This window comes from Balaenoptera musculus, chromosome 8, assembly GCF_009873245.2.
Source record: "Balaenoptera musculus isolate JJ_BM4_2016_0621 chromosome 8, mBalMus1.pri.v3, whole genome shotgun sequence".
NCBI classification, from domain to species: domain Eukaryota; kingdom Metazoa; phylum Chordata; class Mammalia; order Artiodactyla; family Balaenopteridae; genus Balaenoptera; species Balaenoptera musculus.
Window position 1 is genome coordinate 106850677 of NC_045792.1, and position 17054 is coordinate 106867730.

General features: G+C 55.9%; 1 protein-coding gene across 8 annotated transcripts; it reads left to right on the top strand.

The window, feature by feature from the left end:
* Positions 1 to 246: 246 nt before the first annotated feature.
* Positions 247 to 16645, top strand: FADD (Fas associated via death domain). Of its 8 annotated transcripts, XM_036861527.1 has the most exons (5): positions 273 to 1227; positions 1737 to 1808; positions 2932 to 3065; positions 14798 to 14902; positions 16508 to 16645. In XM_036861527.1, the coding sequence occupies exons 1-5, from the start codon at positions 942 to 944 to the stop codon at positions 16628 to 16630; spliced, it is 720 nt and encodes a 239-aa protein (XP_036717422.1). In that variant the 5' UTR covers positions 273 to 941; the 3' UTR covers positions 16631 to 16645. The 8 variants fall into 8 exon arrangements, with proteins under 8 accessions (XP_036717427.1, XP_036717422.1, XP_036717420.1 ...); XM_036861525.1 differs by lacking the exons at positions 14798 to 14902; positions 16508 to 16645 and adding an exon at positions 7672 to 8174 and having other exon boundaries at positions 296 to 1227; XM_036861531.1 differs by lacking the exons at positions 14798 to 14902; positions 16508 to 16645 and adding an exon at positions 7835 to 8173 and having other exon boundaries at positions 297 to 1227.
* Positions 16646 to 17054: the final 409 nt, after the last annotated feature.

The following is a 17054-nucleotide window of genomic DNA, read 5'->3' on the forward strand; positions in this document are numbered from 1 at the left end:
CTCCGCCCTCCTCTTTGCTTCTGCTCTTGCTGTGGCCCCGCCCTCTTCCCCCCAAGCCTACACACCTGGCCCCTCACACCCGGCACGTTCACCTGCACCTTGGGACCCCGCCCTCTCAACGTGCGCCACCCCACCTCCACACTCCCCATCCCCCTATCCTCTTGGACGCGACTCGCATTAACCTCTGGCTTTCCTGCACTTTCTTATCTGTTAGGTAACCTTGTGTCCTGATGCTGTAAGCTCCGGGCAGGCGGGGCCTTCGGCACTTTGTTCCCGATTTGTCTCCAGAACCTACTGCGTGGTACGCAGTAGGCGTCAGTAAACGCTAATAAGCATTCAGAAAAATAATGAGGATAACTTTACAATATCAAGTAGTTATTAAACTTTTAAAACTACATAAACCTCTAAATAGTCTTTTCTGCACACAGATCTCCAGGGGGCACTAAAGGACATGCATTTTCACAAATGTTAATAAATAAATGCATTTATTATCGGCATCCGCAGTGCAACTTTCCACAGAAAACGCAGCCCGCGCCCGGAGCGTCGGGACACCCACGGCCGCAGGCGCCCACCCAGAGGGAGAAGGTCGTCAGGGCGCAGGCGCAGAGGTGGTCCCAGTCCCCCCCGCCGTCAGCATGTCTGGGGCGCCTCCTGGCGGCGGCCGCAAGCCAAACCCCCCACCCCCGGGCGGAAATGGCTACGGTTGGACTCGGGGCGCATGCGCGAGTCCCGGGAGTTCTCGCGAGAGAAAGCAGTCCCAAGGGAGACTTCCGGTGAAGGGGTACCAGACGCTCGAAGTGAGAACCTCAGCTGCTAGGCCGAGGGGCGCGGGGCGCTAGAGGAGGCGCGGGCCGGGTCTGCGGGGGCGCGGGCCAGAGAGCGGGCGGCGGGCCGGGCCGGGGGAAGCCAGAGGAGGGCCGGGCCCCGCCGCGTCCGCCGCCATGGACCCGTTCCTGGTGCTGCTGCACTCGGTGTCGGCCGGCCTGTCGAGCAGCGAGCTGACCGAGCTCAAGTTCCTGTGTCAGAGCCGCGTGGGCAAGAGGAAGCTGGAGCGCGTGCAGAGTGGCCTGGACCTCTTCTCCGTGCTGCTGGAGCAGAACGAGATGAGCCCCGAGAACACCGTGCTGCTCCGCGAGATGCTTGTCTCCCTGCGGCGCCAGGATCTACTACGGCGCCTGGAAGACTTCGAGGCGGGCGCGGCGGGCGGGGCCGCGCCGGAGGAGCGAGGTGGGGGCGGGAGCCTGAGGTCTGGGGGTCGGGCGGGGCCGCGCCGGAGGAGCGAGGTGGGGGCGGGGGCCTGAGGTCTGGGGGTCGGGCGGGGCCGCGCCGGAGGAGCGAGGTGGGGGCGGGGGCCTGAGGTCTGGGGGTCGGGCGGGGCCGCGCCGGAGGAGCCAGGCGGGGGCGCGGGCCTGAGGATTGGGGGGGCGGTCGAGGCCGCACCCGAGGAGCCAGGTGGGGGCGGGGCCGTGCCGGAGGAGCCGGGGGGCGGGGCGGGGGCCTGAGGAGGCAAGGTCAGCTGGACCAGCAGTAGTTTCGATCTCCCGGGCGCCTAACCTCTTCCGGGTTCGGTTTGCGTGGGTTTTCCCTAAACAGCCCTGGGAGACGGGTAATACACCCCCTTTGCAAATGGGAGAACCATAGTGCACAGAAGTTAACAGCCTAAGTTGCAGAGCATGGACACCCATCCCCCAGCCTCAGTATTTTCTCCACCTCCCCCCTCCCTCCGGGTAAGTTAGAGATTACTCGAAAGGAAAGGACATTGTTCACCTCCCCGGTGCAGTGGAAGTACACCAGGAGCGTCACAGCAGGTACGGGTTGGTTGATAAGGGACAGTTTTTGCGCAGTGGGCCATCAAGGTGTGGTCCTGGCTCTGCTGTTGTCTGGCTGTGTGATCTCAAGAAATAACTTACACTTACCTTCCCGTGTCTCCATTTCCTCTTCTGTACAAGTGGTCAGTAACACAGGTGCCCACCTCACAGAGCTGGAGGAGCTGGCACACCGGCTGACAGCATATCAGGGATTTGTAGCTGAAGATGCAACTTTGCAGGAGCCTTCCAAGAAGCATTTTGTCCTTCCTCTTCTCGCTGCCCCCGTCCAGAAACAGCCTTTTGTAGTTTGTCATGCTGATCTCAGTAGTGACTTTTCAGCAGATGAGGACATAGTAGACAGAGACTGAGGACTGGTGTCAGTCAGGACATCTTCCAAAATAAGAATCGGGGTGTTCAGGGCTGGCGTACAAATTACCGTATCTTGGTGGCTTAAAGCAACAGAATTTGATGCTCTTACAGTTCTCGGTCCAGTAGTCAAATCAGGGTGTCAGTAGGCCATGCTCCCTCTGAAAGCTCTCGGGGAGGAGCCTCCATGCCTCTTCTGGTTTCTGGGGACTCCAGGCGTCCTTGGCTTGTGCCCGCATGACTCCAGTCTCTGCCTCCATGGCACGTGGTCTTGTCACTGGATTTAGGGCTCACCTGGATAATCCAGGATGATCCCCTCATCTCAAGATCGTCAACTTAATCTCATCTACAAAGGCCCTTTTCCAAATAAGTTAACATTCACGGTTCCAGGGGTTTGACGTGGACATACCTTTTAGGGGCCACCATTCAACCCACTGTAGGGTGAGATGGGGGAGCAACTCCATCTCCCTGTCCTGCGTAGGTATCTCCGTTACAACACACCCCAACCATTAAGTCTTCAGAGCTGGCCATGCCTCTTGGGTAGTGTTTCAGGGTGTGATTAGCTGGGGCAGGACTGGGCTTTCTACGACCTCCCCGGGTCCCTCTGCTGCTGCGTGTCATTGGCCTCTGCGGGAGGACCTCTTGGTACCCAGCCCTTGGGTCAGCACCGCGGAGCCCATCAGGGAGTGTGGGGTTACCTGTCTCCTCAAGAGCTCCCGTAATCTCTGGTCAGTCATTGTGTTCTTTCCCTCCCCAGACCTGCGGGCAGCGTTTGACATCATCTGTGATAATGTGGGGAAGGACTGGAGGAAACTGGCTCGTCACCTCAGAGTGTCTGACGCCAAGATTGAAGCCATTGAGGAGAAGTATCCCCGGAACCTGGCAGAACAGGTGAGGGAGTCGCTGAGAGTCTGGAAGAACAGCAGGAGGGAGGATGCGGCCGCGTCCCACCTGGTGAGGGCACTCAGGGCCTGCCGGCTGAACCTGGTGGCAGACCTCATTGAGGAGGGTCAGCGGGCCCGGGCCCTCCAGAGCGAGAGCGGGGACCCTGTGTCCCTCTTGTCCTGGGACTCAGACTCGCCCGCCTCAGGGGCCTCGCGATGACCCAGCTGCTCTTCTCCAGGACCAAAGGCATCTGCCCACTCTGAACTTCGGTCCCCTCCGCCGCAGTTGACACGTCCCCTCCGTGCCAGCGTGTGAAGACCCGGCAGGGAGCCGCCTGAGGGCCCACGCGGGCTCTGGGCACTGTAATCACCCTCAGAGGGAGGTGCTTTCCTCCCGGTTAAACGAGTTCCTACCGGAGGTCACTGCGGGCCACACCCGACGCGTAGGAGGGACCTATAAAAGGTAGCAGTTAGGGTTATAAACCTGGCCGTTGTCCCAGCGAGGAAGCGCACAGTTGAACTGGAGGCAAGTCAGTAGTAATGGGGGGGCTGGGCTGGGGGCCAACGCCGTCCAGCTCTGGAGCCCGCGCTTGGAACCACTGAGCCCTTCTGCCGTCCCCACGGTTGCCAAAGGCTTCGAGGCTGGCGGTGTAGACCCGTCTCGCAGGGCAGGTGGCGTGGGGGTGAGGCGATGCCTGTGAGGTGGTCAGATGTGGACACAGGGCTGGGCGATGCTGGTTCGGAGAAGTATGATTCCTGTGATTCCACAGCGTGTTACTATTTTGTGTCAAAACCACTATCTTTCTGATAACAGAGTTGGCAAGGGAGCTGGAGCCTGTGATTTTAAGAAGTAATCTTTCTTCCTGCTTCTCAGGTAACCCTAGTGAAGCAAGGGCCTTTACAGAGGAAACCTCCACATTACAAAGAATTTTCTCTTCCCATTGATGATGATTTCATTTTACATGCTCTCAGAAGTCCCACTGTAGTCGATTTCAGTGTCCCTTGAAGGTTATTACAGGCCCAACCTGGGAGTAGGGTGGCTGCATTTCATAACAGCTCCGGGGACCACTAACGAGGGGAGTGTTTAGGGGGGTGGGATGAATTAGGAGATTGGGATTGACATATACACACTGCTGTGTATTGTATAAAGTGGCAGAGAGCCCAGCGGCCATGCCGTGCGCCTTCCTGCTGTGACCTTGGGAAAGCCACTTGTGACATCATGCCATGCCGCCTTGACCTTGGGTTGCTGAGACCCTAGCAGCACTCCCCACCAGGCTGTGGACCCAGCCTTCAGCAGATGCTTAGTGCCAGGCACTGCTAGGAGCTGGGGTCATGCAGCAGACAGGACAGAAGTGGCCCTACTCTGTTGGCCCCGGAAGCCTGGCCGGGAACACGGGTGTTAGCCAGTTCATCACAAGTGTGGGAGTTGAGCCAGTTCAGCCCCGGAGTGGCGTGGCCTGGCCCGGTTTGTGCACTGAACATCCCCCCGCCTGTCGGGAGCATCTGCCTCTTCAGGACCTCGGGTCGGGGCTCATTCTGTGGATAACACGCACGTCGTCGTCGTCGTCAGTGCATGAGAGTGGCTTGGCTAATGGGTCGCTTTGGGAAATAGGCAATCTGGAAAATGTGTCCACGTTTCTTCAACGGAGGCAGATTTCAGAGGTGTTGCCAGTCTTCTTACGGTTTATGGTATATGCTACTGAAATGTGAGGGTGCTGGGCACCCTGGCCTCCGGCCTGCACCCCCGGCACGGTCCTCACCCCTGGAAGGAACCTGTACCCTCTGTCGCACCACGTGTTCTCATGGAGGCTTTGACAACACATGCTTACAGCACTCGGGATTGTCCGATGCCTGGGACCCGGCACTGGGCCGACTCCGTGCCACGTGAGGTGAGGCACTGGTCTCCCTGGGCGCTGACATCCCAAGGCTTCCCTCGGCGAGCTGCTCTGGTCCACGTGGTGAGGGAGTTGGAGCAGCCTCAGTAGACCAGTCATGTGACCTAATCTCACCACCCAAGGCACAGATCTGAGTTCCAGGACAGAAGAGGTGATGGATGAGAAAGCGCCTCCTTCCGGCACTGCGGTCCGCCTCCCAGGGCCTGGAGGTGGGCCAGCCGTGGTGGCTCTGGGCCACTGGGGCAAAGCTGCAGAGCCTGGTGGTGGGTGAGCTTGCACAAGAAACTGGCCCCGGAAGGTGGGAGCTCTAGGCCAGGTAGAATCCTCCGTTTGTTCGGTCCTCAGTGGTCAGGAGGCTTCCACTGTAGCCGCGCTGCCAGGCATTGAGGTGAGACTGAGCAAGCAGGCAGCCTGCCCTCAGAAAGCACAGAATTTCCCCAGTTTTGTGACACAACAGGAAAAGGCACAATAAAAGCGTATAGAAGGACTTCCCTGGCGGTCCAGTGGTTAAGACTTCACCTTCCAATGCAGGGGGTGCGTCGGGGAGCTAAGACCCCACGTGCCTCACAGCCAAAAAACCAAAACAAGCAATATTGTAACAGATTCAATAAAGACTTCAAAAATGGTCCACATCAAAAAAAGTGTATAGAACAAGCACAAATGCCTATACGGGCCCTAAAAGTAGAAAGGTACACAGCAAATGTTGGAGAACAGTTCTCTGAATGATAGTTTTTCTGTATGCTAGCTACGTTTTCCCTGATTCTGTAACGTGGTTTCAGTTGTCCGCCAAATACCAGTCCCAGGTGTGACGTGGACCGTGAGGGGGGGTGTCCTGGAGCGCAGGGGGCCGCGTGGGCCCTCGAGCCTGACCTGGCTGTGAACCGGGGGCTCTGTCCCTTGGGGCTCCACCTCCCTGAAAAGGGGCCATTGGATAAATATGAAGTGCTTGGCCAAGTCTGTGGCACTATTTTTACCTTAAAAACAAACACATGTCACCCAGAGCCCCGGAGGTCTGCCAAAGGCTGTTCTGCTCTGTGTGGTCTCAGAACATCGAGCCTGGCCTTTGTGCGTCTTGCGGGATCTTGGCTCCCTGATCAGGGATGGAACCCGTGCCCCCTGCAGTGGAAGCGCAGAGTCCTAAGCGCTGGACCGCCAGGGAAGTCCCGTTCCGGGTCTTCTCATAACCGCTCCTGGGACAGACGTGGTTGACATCGAACCAGAACTGTGACCCCGGGGACCCGTCAGCTACACCCCACGTAGGCAGGGCACTGCCGCAGTTTTTGGACAAGGGTTTCTCACAGCAACTTTCCAAAAACAACCATCCCTTTTTTTTTTCTTCAGTCACGTAACATTAACTGTTTCTGATAAAGCTGCACATGAGTCGTGTGGTTTCTACTTGGACGCTAACGTTAGGAGCGACATTGTGCTCTCGATCCTTTTTCCCCTGAGAGGAAGGGAAAGAAGCGTCTAGGTGTACATGCTGTGCGGGAGATCTGCCGGCAACGGAGGAGAAGTTGATCAAGTGTTTCCTCGACGAGGGTCGCTCCCTCTCCCGGCCCGCAGGTTTCCCGGCCTCACAGCCTCCCTCTAACACCTCGCCAAGGCCAGCCCTGCTCCTGGGCGCAGGGGGCTGTGGGCCCCCGTCCAGGGCCCCCGCCCCCTCCAGACTCTTCCGTTGGGGGCGGGGCCTGGCAGCCCCCACTCCCTCCTGCTCTCCCCACTGGCTGGCCTGCCTCCCGTCCGCTCCTCTTCCTCCCTGGCGACCCCACGGCCACCCCCAAAGTGCACTGCAGGGTGGAGGCTGCCGGTCCCACGGTGCGATCTCCTGGTTTGTGCGGCCTCTAGGGCACCTGTTCTCCTGGCCGCTCCCCCCGGCCTCCTTACCCTGTCCCAGCACCAGCCCCCCACCCGTGGGAGCACCTTGGCCTCGTCTCTCCCAGGTCCCTGGTGCCTCCCACCTCTCTCTCTCGAAGCCCCCAGACCCGTACTGTCAGATAGCTGGGGGCAACGCTTGCCATGCAAGGGAGCGGATCACAGGTTTCTGGGGTTCGGACGTGGGCGTCGTGGGGGCAGGTGTTCCGCCCAGCGCACGCCGCCTCCGCCTCAGCATCCCCCCACGCGTGCCCGGTTCCGTGCCTCGCGCCACAGCCGGGTCAGTTGCCCTCGGCGCAGACCGCGGCCCTCTCCCTGGGGCTCGCGCTCCCGTGCGCAGCAGCACCAGCTTCTCTGGACCCTGCCTCGCAAGCCTCTCTCGTTCCCCCCACCCCGCCCCCCAGCGGGGCTCCGGCCTTCTCAGGACAGCCCCGCCTCTGCCCCTTCTGACCCGCCCCCATCAGCCGCCAGAAATAGTCGTACTACAGACTCCTGACTGTATTCCTAGAAACCGCAAGCTCTCTCCACATATTTTTCAGTTTCGTGTCTTTCTTCCCATGATACGTATTCTGAGTCATCTCGCTGACTGCTTTCTAACCACAGGATTCCTGTGTGCAGCGAGTTTTGGAACCGGACAGGCAAGCGTGACGCAGGCTAGCATGTGCGCATGCGGAAATGGCCAGTCACCCTACACCGGCCGGAACAGGCAAAACTTCTCTTTTACAAGGAAAATGTGCAATTGAAACCCGTTTTCGTCAGAGGCCCTCAGTTTCTTAAGTCAGTGACTAAGTTAAGACACTGTGGCAAGAGTCCCACGTGGGTACCAACCACATTAATTGTCACCAGGCAACAGAGGCCGCGTCAGTGCGTGAGCGGTGTCCTCATCGAGCAGAGGCTGGAAACCGAAGAACGTGGGCCGTTTGGTCACCCAGGCACCAGGCAGGGCTAAGCTTCCCTTCCCCACACCTGCTTGGTGACAGTCTCGACACAGGCAATGATTTTGTTTCAGCACGTGTGGTTTCATGGGACAGACCTTCTGTCTGGGGAGATGACAAAGTTCCCGAGATGGCTGGGATGATGGTTGACAACATTGTGAGTGAAGACGGTGAATTTTATGTTGTGTATTATTTTACCACAATTTTTAAAATCATCCTTCACGTTAAATTAACCATTTAATTATATTATTAATCTAAATTGTATTCGTTTCGTGGGCTTCTCTCTGTCTAATTTGAATTTTATTGGCGTTTTATAAGTTGCGAGGGCTAGGAGCATACGCTCGTCTCCGGCCTCTGTGTGTGTTGAAGTAACATTATCACAAATAAAACCTTGTCCATCCCTGGGAGTCTGAGTCCCTGTTACTCCTTCCAGCGGGGCTTCCAGCTGGAGAAGCCCACCTGCAGGGTACCCAGGCCCCTCTGGGCGAGTCCTGATCCGACCTCCCAGGGGGGCTGAGGACCGGCTCAGACACCCCGTGTGATGAGGCCTCGCCTGACCCCCACCACCCACAGTGGACCCCGCCTGCCCTGCTCGTGCCCCACCAGGCGCGGCCTCCTCATCACCGTGGCTTCCAGAGCTGCCCAGCGGCTCTCCAAGCAGGTGAGTGAACTGCGATGATAGAAGACCAGGTCCAGGGGCCCCAGGGCAGGGACCAGGCTGCCTCTCTGCCCATCGTGCCCGGCCGTGACCGAGACCCAGGATTTGCCCTTCACACCGCCTAGTCCCAGCAAGAGGTCCACCACGGACCCTAGGGCGGCTCTCCCACCCCCCGAATCGCCACCCGCCACCCCAAGGGTCCCCTCCCCGGGCAGGGTTGATGCCACGTGCACAAGAACACACACCTCTTGGTTCTGGGAGCTCTGAAATGTGTGGTCCGTTCACACACCCACCCACGCATCCACACCTTCATTCAGTAGGTTCTCAGCCAAGGGCTAGCGGCTCAGGTGGGGCGGTGGGGAGGGGCCCTTCGCCTCCCTCTAGCTGGTGACCGCACAGTGGAGCCCCACCTCCCTTTCTCACCTGGCAGGACCAGCCCTCTCCCCGTTGCTGCAGGCTCCAGGGAGATGAGTGATGGTGAGTGGCTGGGAGTTGCTTTCACATGGTAAAGACCACGATGTCATTACTGTAATTATTCCGGAGTGACGGCACATGTTTAAAATGACTTGCCTTTACGCCAACTTGAGTGGGTATGAGACTCTCGGGGATCACACGTTCATTTCCTGAGGTCTTTGGAGGCATCAGATGATACCTGGGGAACCGGCCCCAGTGCCTGTCACCGAGGAGCACGTGACCCAGGCCCAGCCACCGAGTCCTACTGTGAGAAAGGGGAGTCCTCTGTCATCTGGTCCCGCTGATGTTGTCTGCGGCCCAGACCATAAACCAAAGACTGTGGAAATTCGAATGAACGTAAGTAGACGAACAAGACTAAGAGACCAACTCTTCTTCCTCACACGGTGGGGGACCCTGTAGAGGCAAAGGAGAACAGAATTAATAAGGCAGATGTAATAGGGATAAAGTGAGCAGTACCATGAGAGGCATGGCATCCCCTGCAGCCGACTGCCCGGGTTCGAATCCTGACTCTGCTATTTTGCAGCTACGTGGCGCTAGGCAAATTAACTCACCTACAAAATGGATTATTATAGGACCTACCTCGAAGGAATGGGATGCTGGGGGCATTCTATGACTTGTTCCTAAAGCACCAGGTGGGTACAAGGGCGCCTGCAGCCTCTGTTCCGGGTGCTGTGTCATAACCACGATGACATTTGTGTAGCAGACAGCAGAGCCAAGAGACGTGTCACTGAGTTGCTGAATTGACTTGCTCTGCCTCTGGGCTCCATCACTTGCTAACACTTCTTTTTACAATTCTTTAAGACACTTTGGTTGGATTTTCTGATATTTGATGCACTGAAAGGCATCATAGTGGTCAAATGGGAATTTAGAACATAAAGATGGTGTTTCAAATCAGTGAGGAAAAAAATTCAATAATTGGGGTTAGGACAACTGGGAAAGATTATTGCATCCTTACCTCCCTCCTTCTACCAAAATAAATCCCAAATGCATCCAAGATTTGGATTTTTTTTCAATATGAAGCAACCCTGGGAGAATTTATCATCTTGAAGAGGAAGGAGAGGGCCATAAAAGACTGGTCAATTCGACTACATGACAAACTAAAAGTGCCTACCTGTCAAAAAATATTATAAACCAGTTTGAAGACATGACCCCTTGTGAAATGGTTGTAGCTGAAGGAGATGAAGTTTAGGGTGAAGAGCCTGCCCAAAGTCACCCACTCAGCCACTTGTCAGCTAGTGTTTGGTGAGCACCTACTGCGTACGGGGTGGACGTCACCAGGACGGAGCTGCGTCCAGGAGCTACCTTCATGGAGCTTCCAATCCAGTGGGAGAGGCGCGGTGCTCACAGCCTCCCAGGAGGGCGACACTGGGCTGCCTGCGACACCCACTGGGTCCCCACAGCCGGGCTCTGGGTCCTCATGACTCTGAACATCCAGTGTCAGGACCCACGTGGGGGACGAGGCCCCGCGGAGGGAGGGATCACAGCTTTGCCCACAGGCACTTACTGCTCACCGGTATTGAACTCACAGCCTGCATCTCCCGTGAGTCAATTTGGGGGTACTCTGCCTTCCCCTGGGGCTTCCAGGGGACGAGGCCAACGCAGAGCCCAGTGAACTTGGTGCTGGTTTGTTATTATCCTGAGATAGTAACTGCCTTAGGCGTTGGGGAGGAAGAAAAGGACTTGGGACAAATTAAGCATGGTGCTGATGTGGAGACAAACAGAAACAATTATAAGTGGAGAAACTGAAGTCCTGAGAGTGGCAGTGATTTGTCAAGTCACAAGGCAGAGATAGGACTGGAACCCAAGCCTCCTGACTCCAAGGCCCATGCAATATCTAGGACATCTAACTGTGTTTCAGGGAAGGGGCCTTCTGAGCTGGGTTTCATAGGATAAATAGGAGTTTGCCAGATGGTGAGTAGTTTAGGCACAGGAAACAGCAGGTGCAAAGGCCAAGAGGCATGAAATTGGAGGGTTTGTTCAGGAGGCAGCAAGTAGATTAGTGGGGCTGGTTCCAGGCAGGTTCAGGAGAGTTACACGGAAAAAAATGTGGTAGCACACACATATTATCCCTTAGGAAGAAGGTGGCACTGGTTAAAGCTGTATAGCAGCTTTGGGGTTTTTTAAAGTGCTTTGGGGCTTCCCTCTTGTTTTAGTCTCACAGAAACCTTGAATTGTATTAAGGGAGGTGTCTTCCCCTTTTGACAGGTGAGGAAATGGGGGTGCAGAGGAATTTGGTGATTAGCACGGGGTCTCGCAGCAGGAAGGGGAGGAGTGAGGTCTCCAGTCACTCTGCCAGACCAAGAGAGCCAGCCTGCCCTGCAGAACTTTCTAGTCCCCCGACAGGCCCCGAAAGTGGCCCAGCTTGGGGTGGGGGGGGCGAAGCCAGGACCCCCCTGGGGAAGGCTGTCCCGTCTCACCACAGGCACCACCAGGGCGGGAGTAACCCCAAAAGCTAAAATAAGGCTCGTGTGCTCCAAAAATACTCTGCTGAAAGCACTGTGGTCCTGGAAATGGGCCCGTCTGCTGGCTTCCCGCCCGGGGAATCAGGGTGGAGCACGAAAGCCACACTTCCGTCCCCACCACTTTTATTTGGGGAAATCAAGCCCTCGCCACCGCCACCGGAGCTGCCTCGATCCATGCAACGCTTGCTGGAGGGAGTCTGGGCACAGACGCAGGAGAGGTCGGTCACCCACTCACCGTTCACCAGCACGTCCCCGCGGTGGCCTTCCTGTGCCAGGCCCTGCTCCTGGCATCAGGGCACAGCAGGGAGCACGGCCAACCAAGGTGCAGGAAGCCTGGGGGTGGGGAGCAGATCAGGGCGGGTTCATCGTGCTGTGAGGACGCAGTGAGAAGATGCAGACAAGGTCACGAGTCCCGCCCGCATCAGTGCATTGTTCGTTCACTTATTCAGGACCCCCTGTGGGCTTAGCCTAGCTGACCTCGTGGGTTCCTCCCAGCAGCCTCTGAGCTACTGACCTCTGACCTGTCCCCCTTTAACTTCACCACCTTGGCTCCAAACCTTTCTCTTTCTTCTGAAACCCCATCATGGGCCCCTGACCTCAGCGCCTACCTCCAAAGCAAACAGGCAGGCCGGCGGGAGCCCGCAAGCCTTCCTGGCCCCTCTCAGCAGGCCGGTGGCTGCCCTCACCCCGCACCTCTGGCCTCCAGCTCCGCTGCCTGGCTCAGACCCTCTCAGCCTCTCTTCTGGAACAAGCACTTGCTTCCTCCCCGACTCCCCTGGGATCTCTCCAGCCGAAGGCCCCTCTCCACACCCGGGCCTGAGAGCCAGCCTGATTCTCAGCTTACACACTCACTTCATGTTTCTGTCTTCACAGCATGTTTCCCAAATCTCAGTGATTCCAGGGCCAGCTTGCAAATTTTTGCCTTAGCCATGTGCCACCTGTTCTTTTATTTACTTACCTTTTCCTTCGAAGTGACTCTCTTTCCTCACTGAATTTTAAATGAAAAGGGAATAGGATGTCTTCATGACAAAAGGAAAACAATCTGTGGCAGACATGGCTGGTGTCCCTACTGTCTGTTCACACCTTCTCGCTTTACACTAGAGCCCTGACTTTTAGCTGCCCAGATCCAGGCTATATTTCCCAACCCCACTTGTAGCAAGGTATGGCCATTCAACCGAAGTTCTGCACATGAGCAGAAGCGGTGGTTGGAACTTCCTAGAAGTATTTTTAAAAGGAGGGGGATGTGCGCTTCAGCATCCCCTTCTTCCTTCCTTCTAGCTGGAATGCAAACATGATAGCTGGAGCATGGGCAGCTACGTTAGACCATGAGGGAGTATAGCAACAAGATAGAAGGAGGCTGGGTTCCTGATGGTCATGGAACCTCCCTACTGGCCTTGGAAGGCTTATCTCAGGACTGCATTTGTATGAGAGAAATAAACTTCTCTCACGGAGGCCACTGTGATTTGGGGATTTCAGACGTTTGCTATAAACCCAATACTGATTGAAACACCATGTCACTTGGAGTAAGCAGAAGATGACAATGAATGCGGTGAAAAATAATATTCTAAAACTGTGGATAGATTCAGCTGCCCTTCAAGGCTCTAAACCCAAGAGCTGCTCTTTCTGTTTAAAAAAAAAAGACATTAGTCATCATTAGGCTGAGACTGAATCTGTTTGTTCAGGACTGATGGATCATTGAAAATGGAATGTCTTTCTCACCATGTGACTCGGTGCTATATAGTGCCAGGTCCCTTACCTCACTGCTCCCTAAAATCATCCAGCTGATCACACCCCACAGGCTGAAAGCACAGCACAATAGGATGAAGCCTGCACAGCCGCCTATTGACACCCCCCGCTCCTAGCCTGGAACCACCCTTCCATGCCCTCCCCCAGGGCTCCGCCGTAAGCAGCAGCCCAGCTTCCAGCCACAGACGATGTTTATCACCCTCTGGAATTCCATCTCCTGCTGCCCTCCCCACCACCCAGCCTCCGCCCAAACGTTCCCCTGGGTCTTCTTTAGCAGATGTTTCTCAAGAACCCACCGTTTGTGGTTCTGAGCGACGGGTCCAGAGCCAGACAACCACGCCTTGCTCCCTGCTGGCTGGGTGACCTGGGCAAGTTATGTAGCTTCTCCCCACCTCAGTCCTGCTCATCTGTAAAATGGGCATAAAGGGTTACATCCATCAGTACATATCATGTGCTTGGAACAGAGCCCAGAACTCACGAAGCCCGCCCCCCACACAAGTTAGCTGCTGTTGTTACATGTCAAGCGAGGGGGCTACAGCAGCGAGCCGGGCAGGTGAGGATTCTGCTCTCCTGGGGAGGCAGGGTAACCTAGAAGCTCAGAAGACACAGTTCAGCCCCGCCGGCAGCATGACACCCTCTGCGCTGAGCATGTCCTGCTGTGATGGGGGTTGGATGGTGGTGGACCGTTAGGGGCCTGTCTTCCTCACTAGGCAGGGGCCCGTGACGATAGGGAACTCAACTGACATTTGACTTCTGAGCACCTAGCCTAGCGGGAGCCTACACACAGCAGGGGTTTCAGGAAACGGTATCAACAGAGGAATGCGCGTGTGAGATGCCAGATGGGCAAGGACAGCGAGGCTGAGGGCAAGGCGGCCCAGGGCCCCTGACCTGTAGGTGCTCCTTCCAACCCAGGTCTCCGCCCCCAGCCCAGCACCGTTCCTTCTGCAGCCGCAGCAAAAGGCTTTGAGTGGCTTTCTTCCTGGCACAGGTGACCTCACTGACACACGTGTGCAGACGTGCGGGTGGAGGAAATGTTAGCTGTGTGGAGCCCAGGCCTTGAAGTCATCAAACTGGGTTTGAATTCAAACTCTCCTGTGTGTTTGCTGTGTGGCCCTGGGCAAGTTTACATGAGCTCTCTGAGCCCCATCTTCCTCACTGAGAAACTGGCTGTTGATGCCGTGATCTATTCCTGTATAACAAACGACCCCAACACTTAGCGGCTTAAACTACCAGTTATGTCCTGTCTGCCGGGGTTCCTGTGGGTCAGACACTCAGGAGGGCTCAGTGGACTGGTTCTGGTTCCAGGCCTCCAGTTTGGGCTTCCTCCCAATATGGCGGCCTGAGTGTGGCTGAATCACCTACGAGTGGCTCGGGGCTCACGGCCAGTGTGAATCCGCAGCCCACCCAGGTTCAAGGGCAGGGGAATTAGACCCCACTCCTTGGTGGGACAGTGGGAAGGTTCTAGAAGAGCGTGTGGGACAGGAGATGTTGTTGCAACCCTCTTTTGGAAAATACAGTTGCCACAGATGATAACACTCATGCCGGCCTCAGAGGGGGCCCAGGAGGGTTTCTAGGTGGAAAACACCTGAAACAGCGTAGGTGCCTAATAAGTGACCTCTGTGGTGATTACAACCACGATTGATTGGCTCCCCTCCTACCCTTCCTTGGTCAGCTTACATCCTGTTCATAATCCACAGGAATCGACTCCCAGGAGACAGCTGGAAGAAGTAAGGATCTGTTGGTTCACTTGGAGTGGCCCTACGCCTGGCGGAAGGAGTGCCAGGGCACTTAGCCCAGGCCAGGTGAGCTTCGGCGACAGCACATGGGAGCTGGGCATTCACAAGGGGCGTTTCCATTCCACCGGGTGAGCACGTGGTGGCCACACTGCCCCACCTGGAGGGCTCAGCCTCCACCATCGGTGTGACGGCCTCTCCATAAACAGTCCCTTCCAGGTCCTGGAGAGCCTTGTGGCTTGATTTCATCTCCCCTCTGACACAGCAGCACTGAATTAAGAATTTCTGCTGAAGGGAAACTGTCCACGGTAGGGGCCAGAGTATGTACTTATTGGACGGCCTTCCCGGATCCATCTTGGCAGCGCTCTTTGTTACCAGACTCAGGTTCGGCTGCTCGTTGCTCAAGAATCCAACACTGAGAGGCAAGTGCTGGGTAGAAGGAAAGACAGCTTGACTGAGGAAGCTGGCAATCCTGGGGAGAAAGTGGACTCATGTCCCAAAGAACCAGCTCCCCCCTCCCCAGGTTTTGCTCAGAGATTTTTTTTTTTTTATAAATTTATTTATTTATTTATATTTTTGGCTGCGTTGGGTCTTCATTGCTGCGTGCAGGCTTTAGTTGCGGCGAGCGGGGGCTACTCTGGGTTGTGGTGCGCGGGCTTCTCTGGGTTGCAGTGCGCGGGCTTCTCATTGTGGTGGCTTCTCTTGTTGTGGATCACGGACTCTAGGCGAGCGGGCTTCAGTAGTTGTGGCTCACGGGCTCAGTAGTTGTGGCACGTGGGCTCAGCAGTCATGGCTCGCGGGCTCCAGAGCACAGGTTCAGTAGTTGTGGTGCACGGGCTTAGTTGCTCCGCGGCATGTGGGATCTTCCCAGACCAGGGCTCGAACCCGTGTCCCCTGCATTGGCAGGCGGATTTGTCACCACTGCGCCACCAGGGAAGCCTTTGCTCAGAGATTTTATAGGGAAAAGAGGAGGGGGCTACGTGCTGGGAAGGGGTTGTGGGGTGTGTATCAGCTCGTGGACGCTCTTCTGATTGGCTGGTGGTGAGCTAACCGAGAGTATCATCAACCTTCTGGTTCCAGCCAGTCAGGGTCTCCACGCTCGTGGTCAGCATGCAGTTAACTTCTTCCACCTGCTGGGGTTTCAGTCTCTGCAAAACGGCTCAAAGGATGTGGCTCAGAATATGATCTCTAGCCCCTGAGGAGGAACTAAAGGTCCTTGACTCTGTCTAATGGCTAAACTATTATTATTTTGTCCTGCTTGACTATTTTCCTTTGTTTCTGCACATTCTCATTTCCCTGATTAAATTAAATTTATTCTTTGGAACTCAGAAAAGGCCTCAGAGGCTAAAGTTTTTCTACAAACAAGAGACAGGTGGAGGACGGGGGTGCTGTCTGTTCCGGGAAAACCCCGTGGGGTCCTCCTGCTCGGTTACATCCTGATCCCTGATCACAGAGAGCATGGAAGGCCACTGAGGCAGGGGACCCTAGCCTGGGGTATCTTCCATGATCCGCCCTCTACTGGGTTGAATAGCGTTCCGAAAAATTTCACGTCCACCTGCGACCTCCAAATGGGACCTTATTTGGAAATAGGGTCTTTGCAGATATAACTAGGTTAAGACAAGGTCATACTGCAGTAGGGTGGACCCTAAATCCAATGACTTGTATCCTTCTAAGAAGAGGAAATTTGGACAGAGAGACACATGGGGAGAACGCCGTGTGAGGACAGAGGCAGAGGTTGGAGGGATGCAGCTACAAGCCCAGGAACGCCAGGGATTTTCCACAACCTCCAGAAGCTAGAGAGAGGCGTGGGACAGACTCTCCCCCAGAACCTCCAGAAGGAACCAGCCCTGCCAGCACTTTAATTTTAGGACTTCTCACCTCCAGATTGTGTGAGAATATATTTCTGTTGCTTTAAGACACTCCGTTTGTTGGGTCATTTGTTACAGCAGCTGCAGGTCACACACACACACACACACACACCACCACCACTCCTAGCTACACACACCCTAGCACCCCCCTAGTTCTGCCGACACCTCCCTGGTTCAGGCGGCCCATTCAGCTCCTCTCTCTGACTTACCAACCATGGCAGAAAAAGAAAAAGATTTTACTCTTTAAAAAGTGCATGTAGGACTTCCCTGGAGGTCCAGTGGTTAAGATTCCGTGCTCCCAATGCAGGGGGCATGGGTTTGATCCCTGGTTGGGGAACTAAGATCCCACATGC

What these genes read in the sequence shown, in the direction of transcription:
- FADD (XM_036861525.1), top strand. Translation starts at nt 942, where the DNA reads ATGGACCCGTTCCTGGTGCTGCTGCACTCGGTGTCGGCCGGCCTGTCG. An exon ending in GGCCGCGCCGGAGGAGCGAG is followed by an intron (nt 1,228 to 1,736) that starts GTGGGGGCGGGA and finishes CGGGTAAGTTAG; the next exon opens with AGATTACTCGAAAGGAAAGG. An exon ending in CCCGGAACCTGGCAGAACAG is followed by an intron (nt 3,066 to 7,671) that starts GTGAGGGAGTCG and finishes AATTGTCACCAG; the next exon opens with GCAACAGAGGCCGCGTCAGT.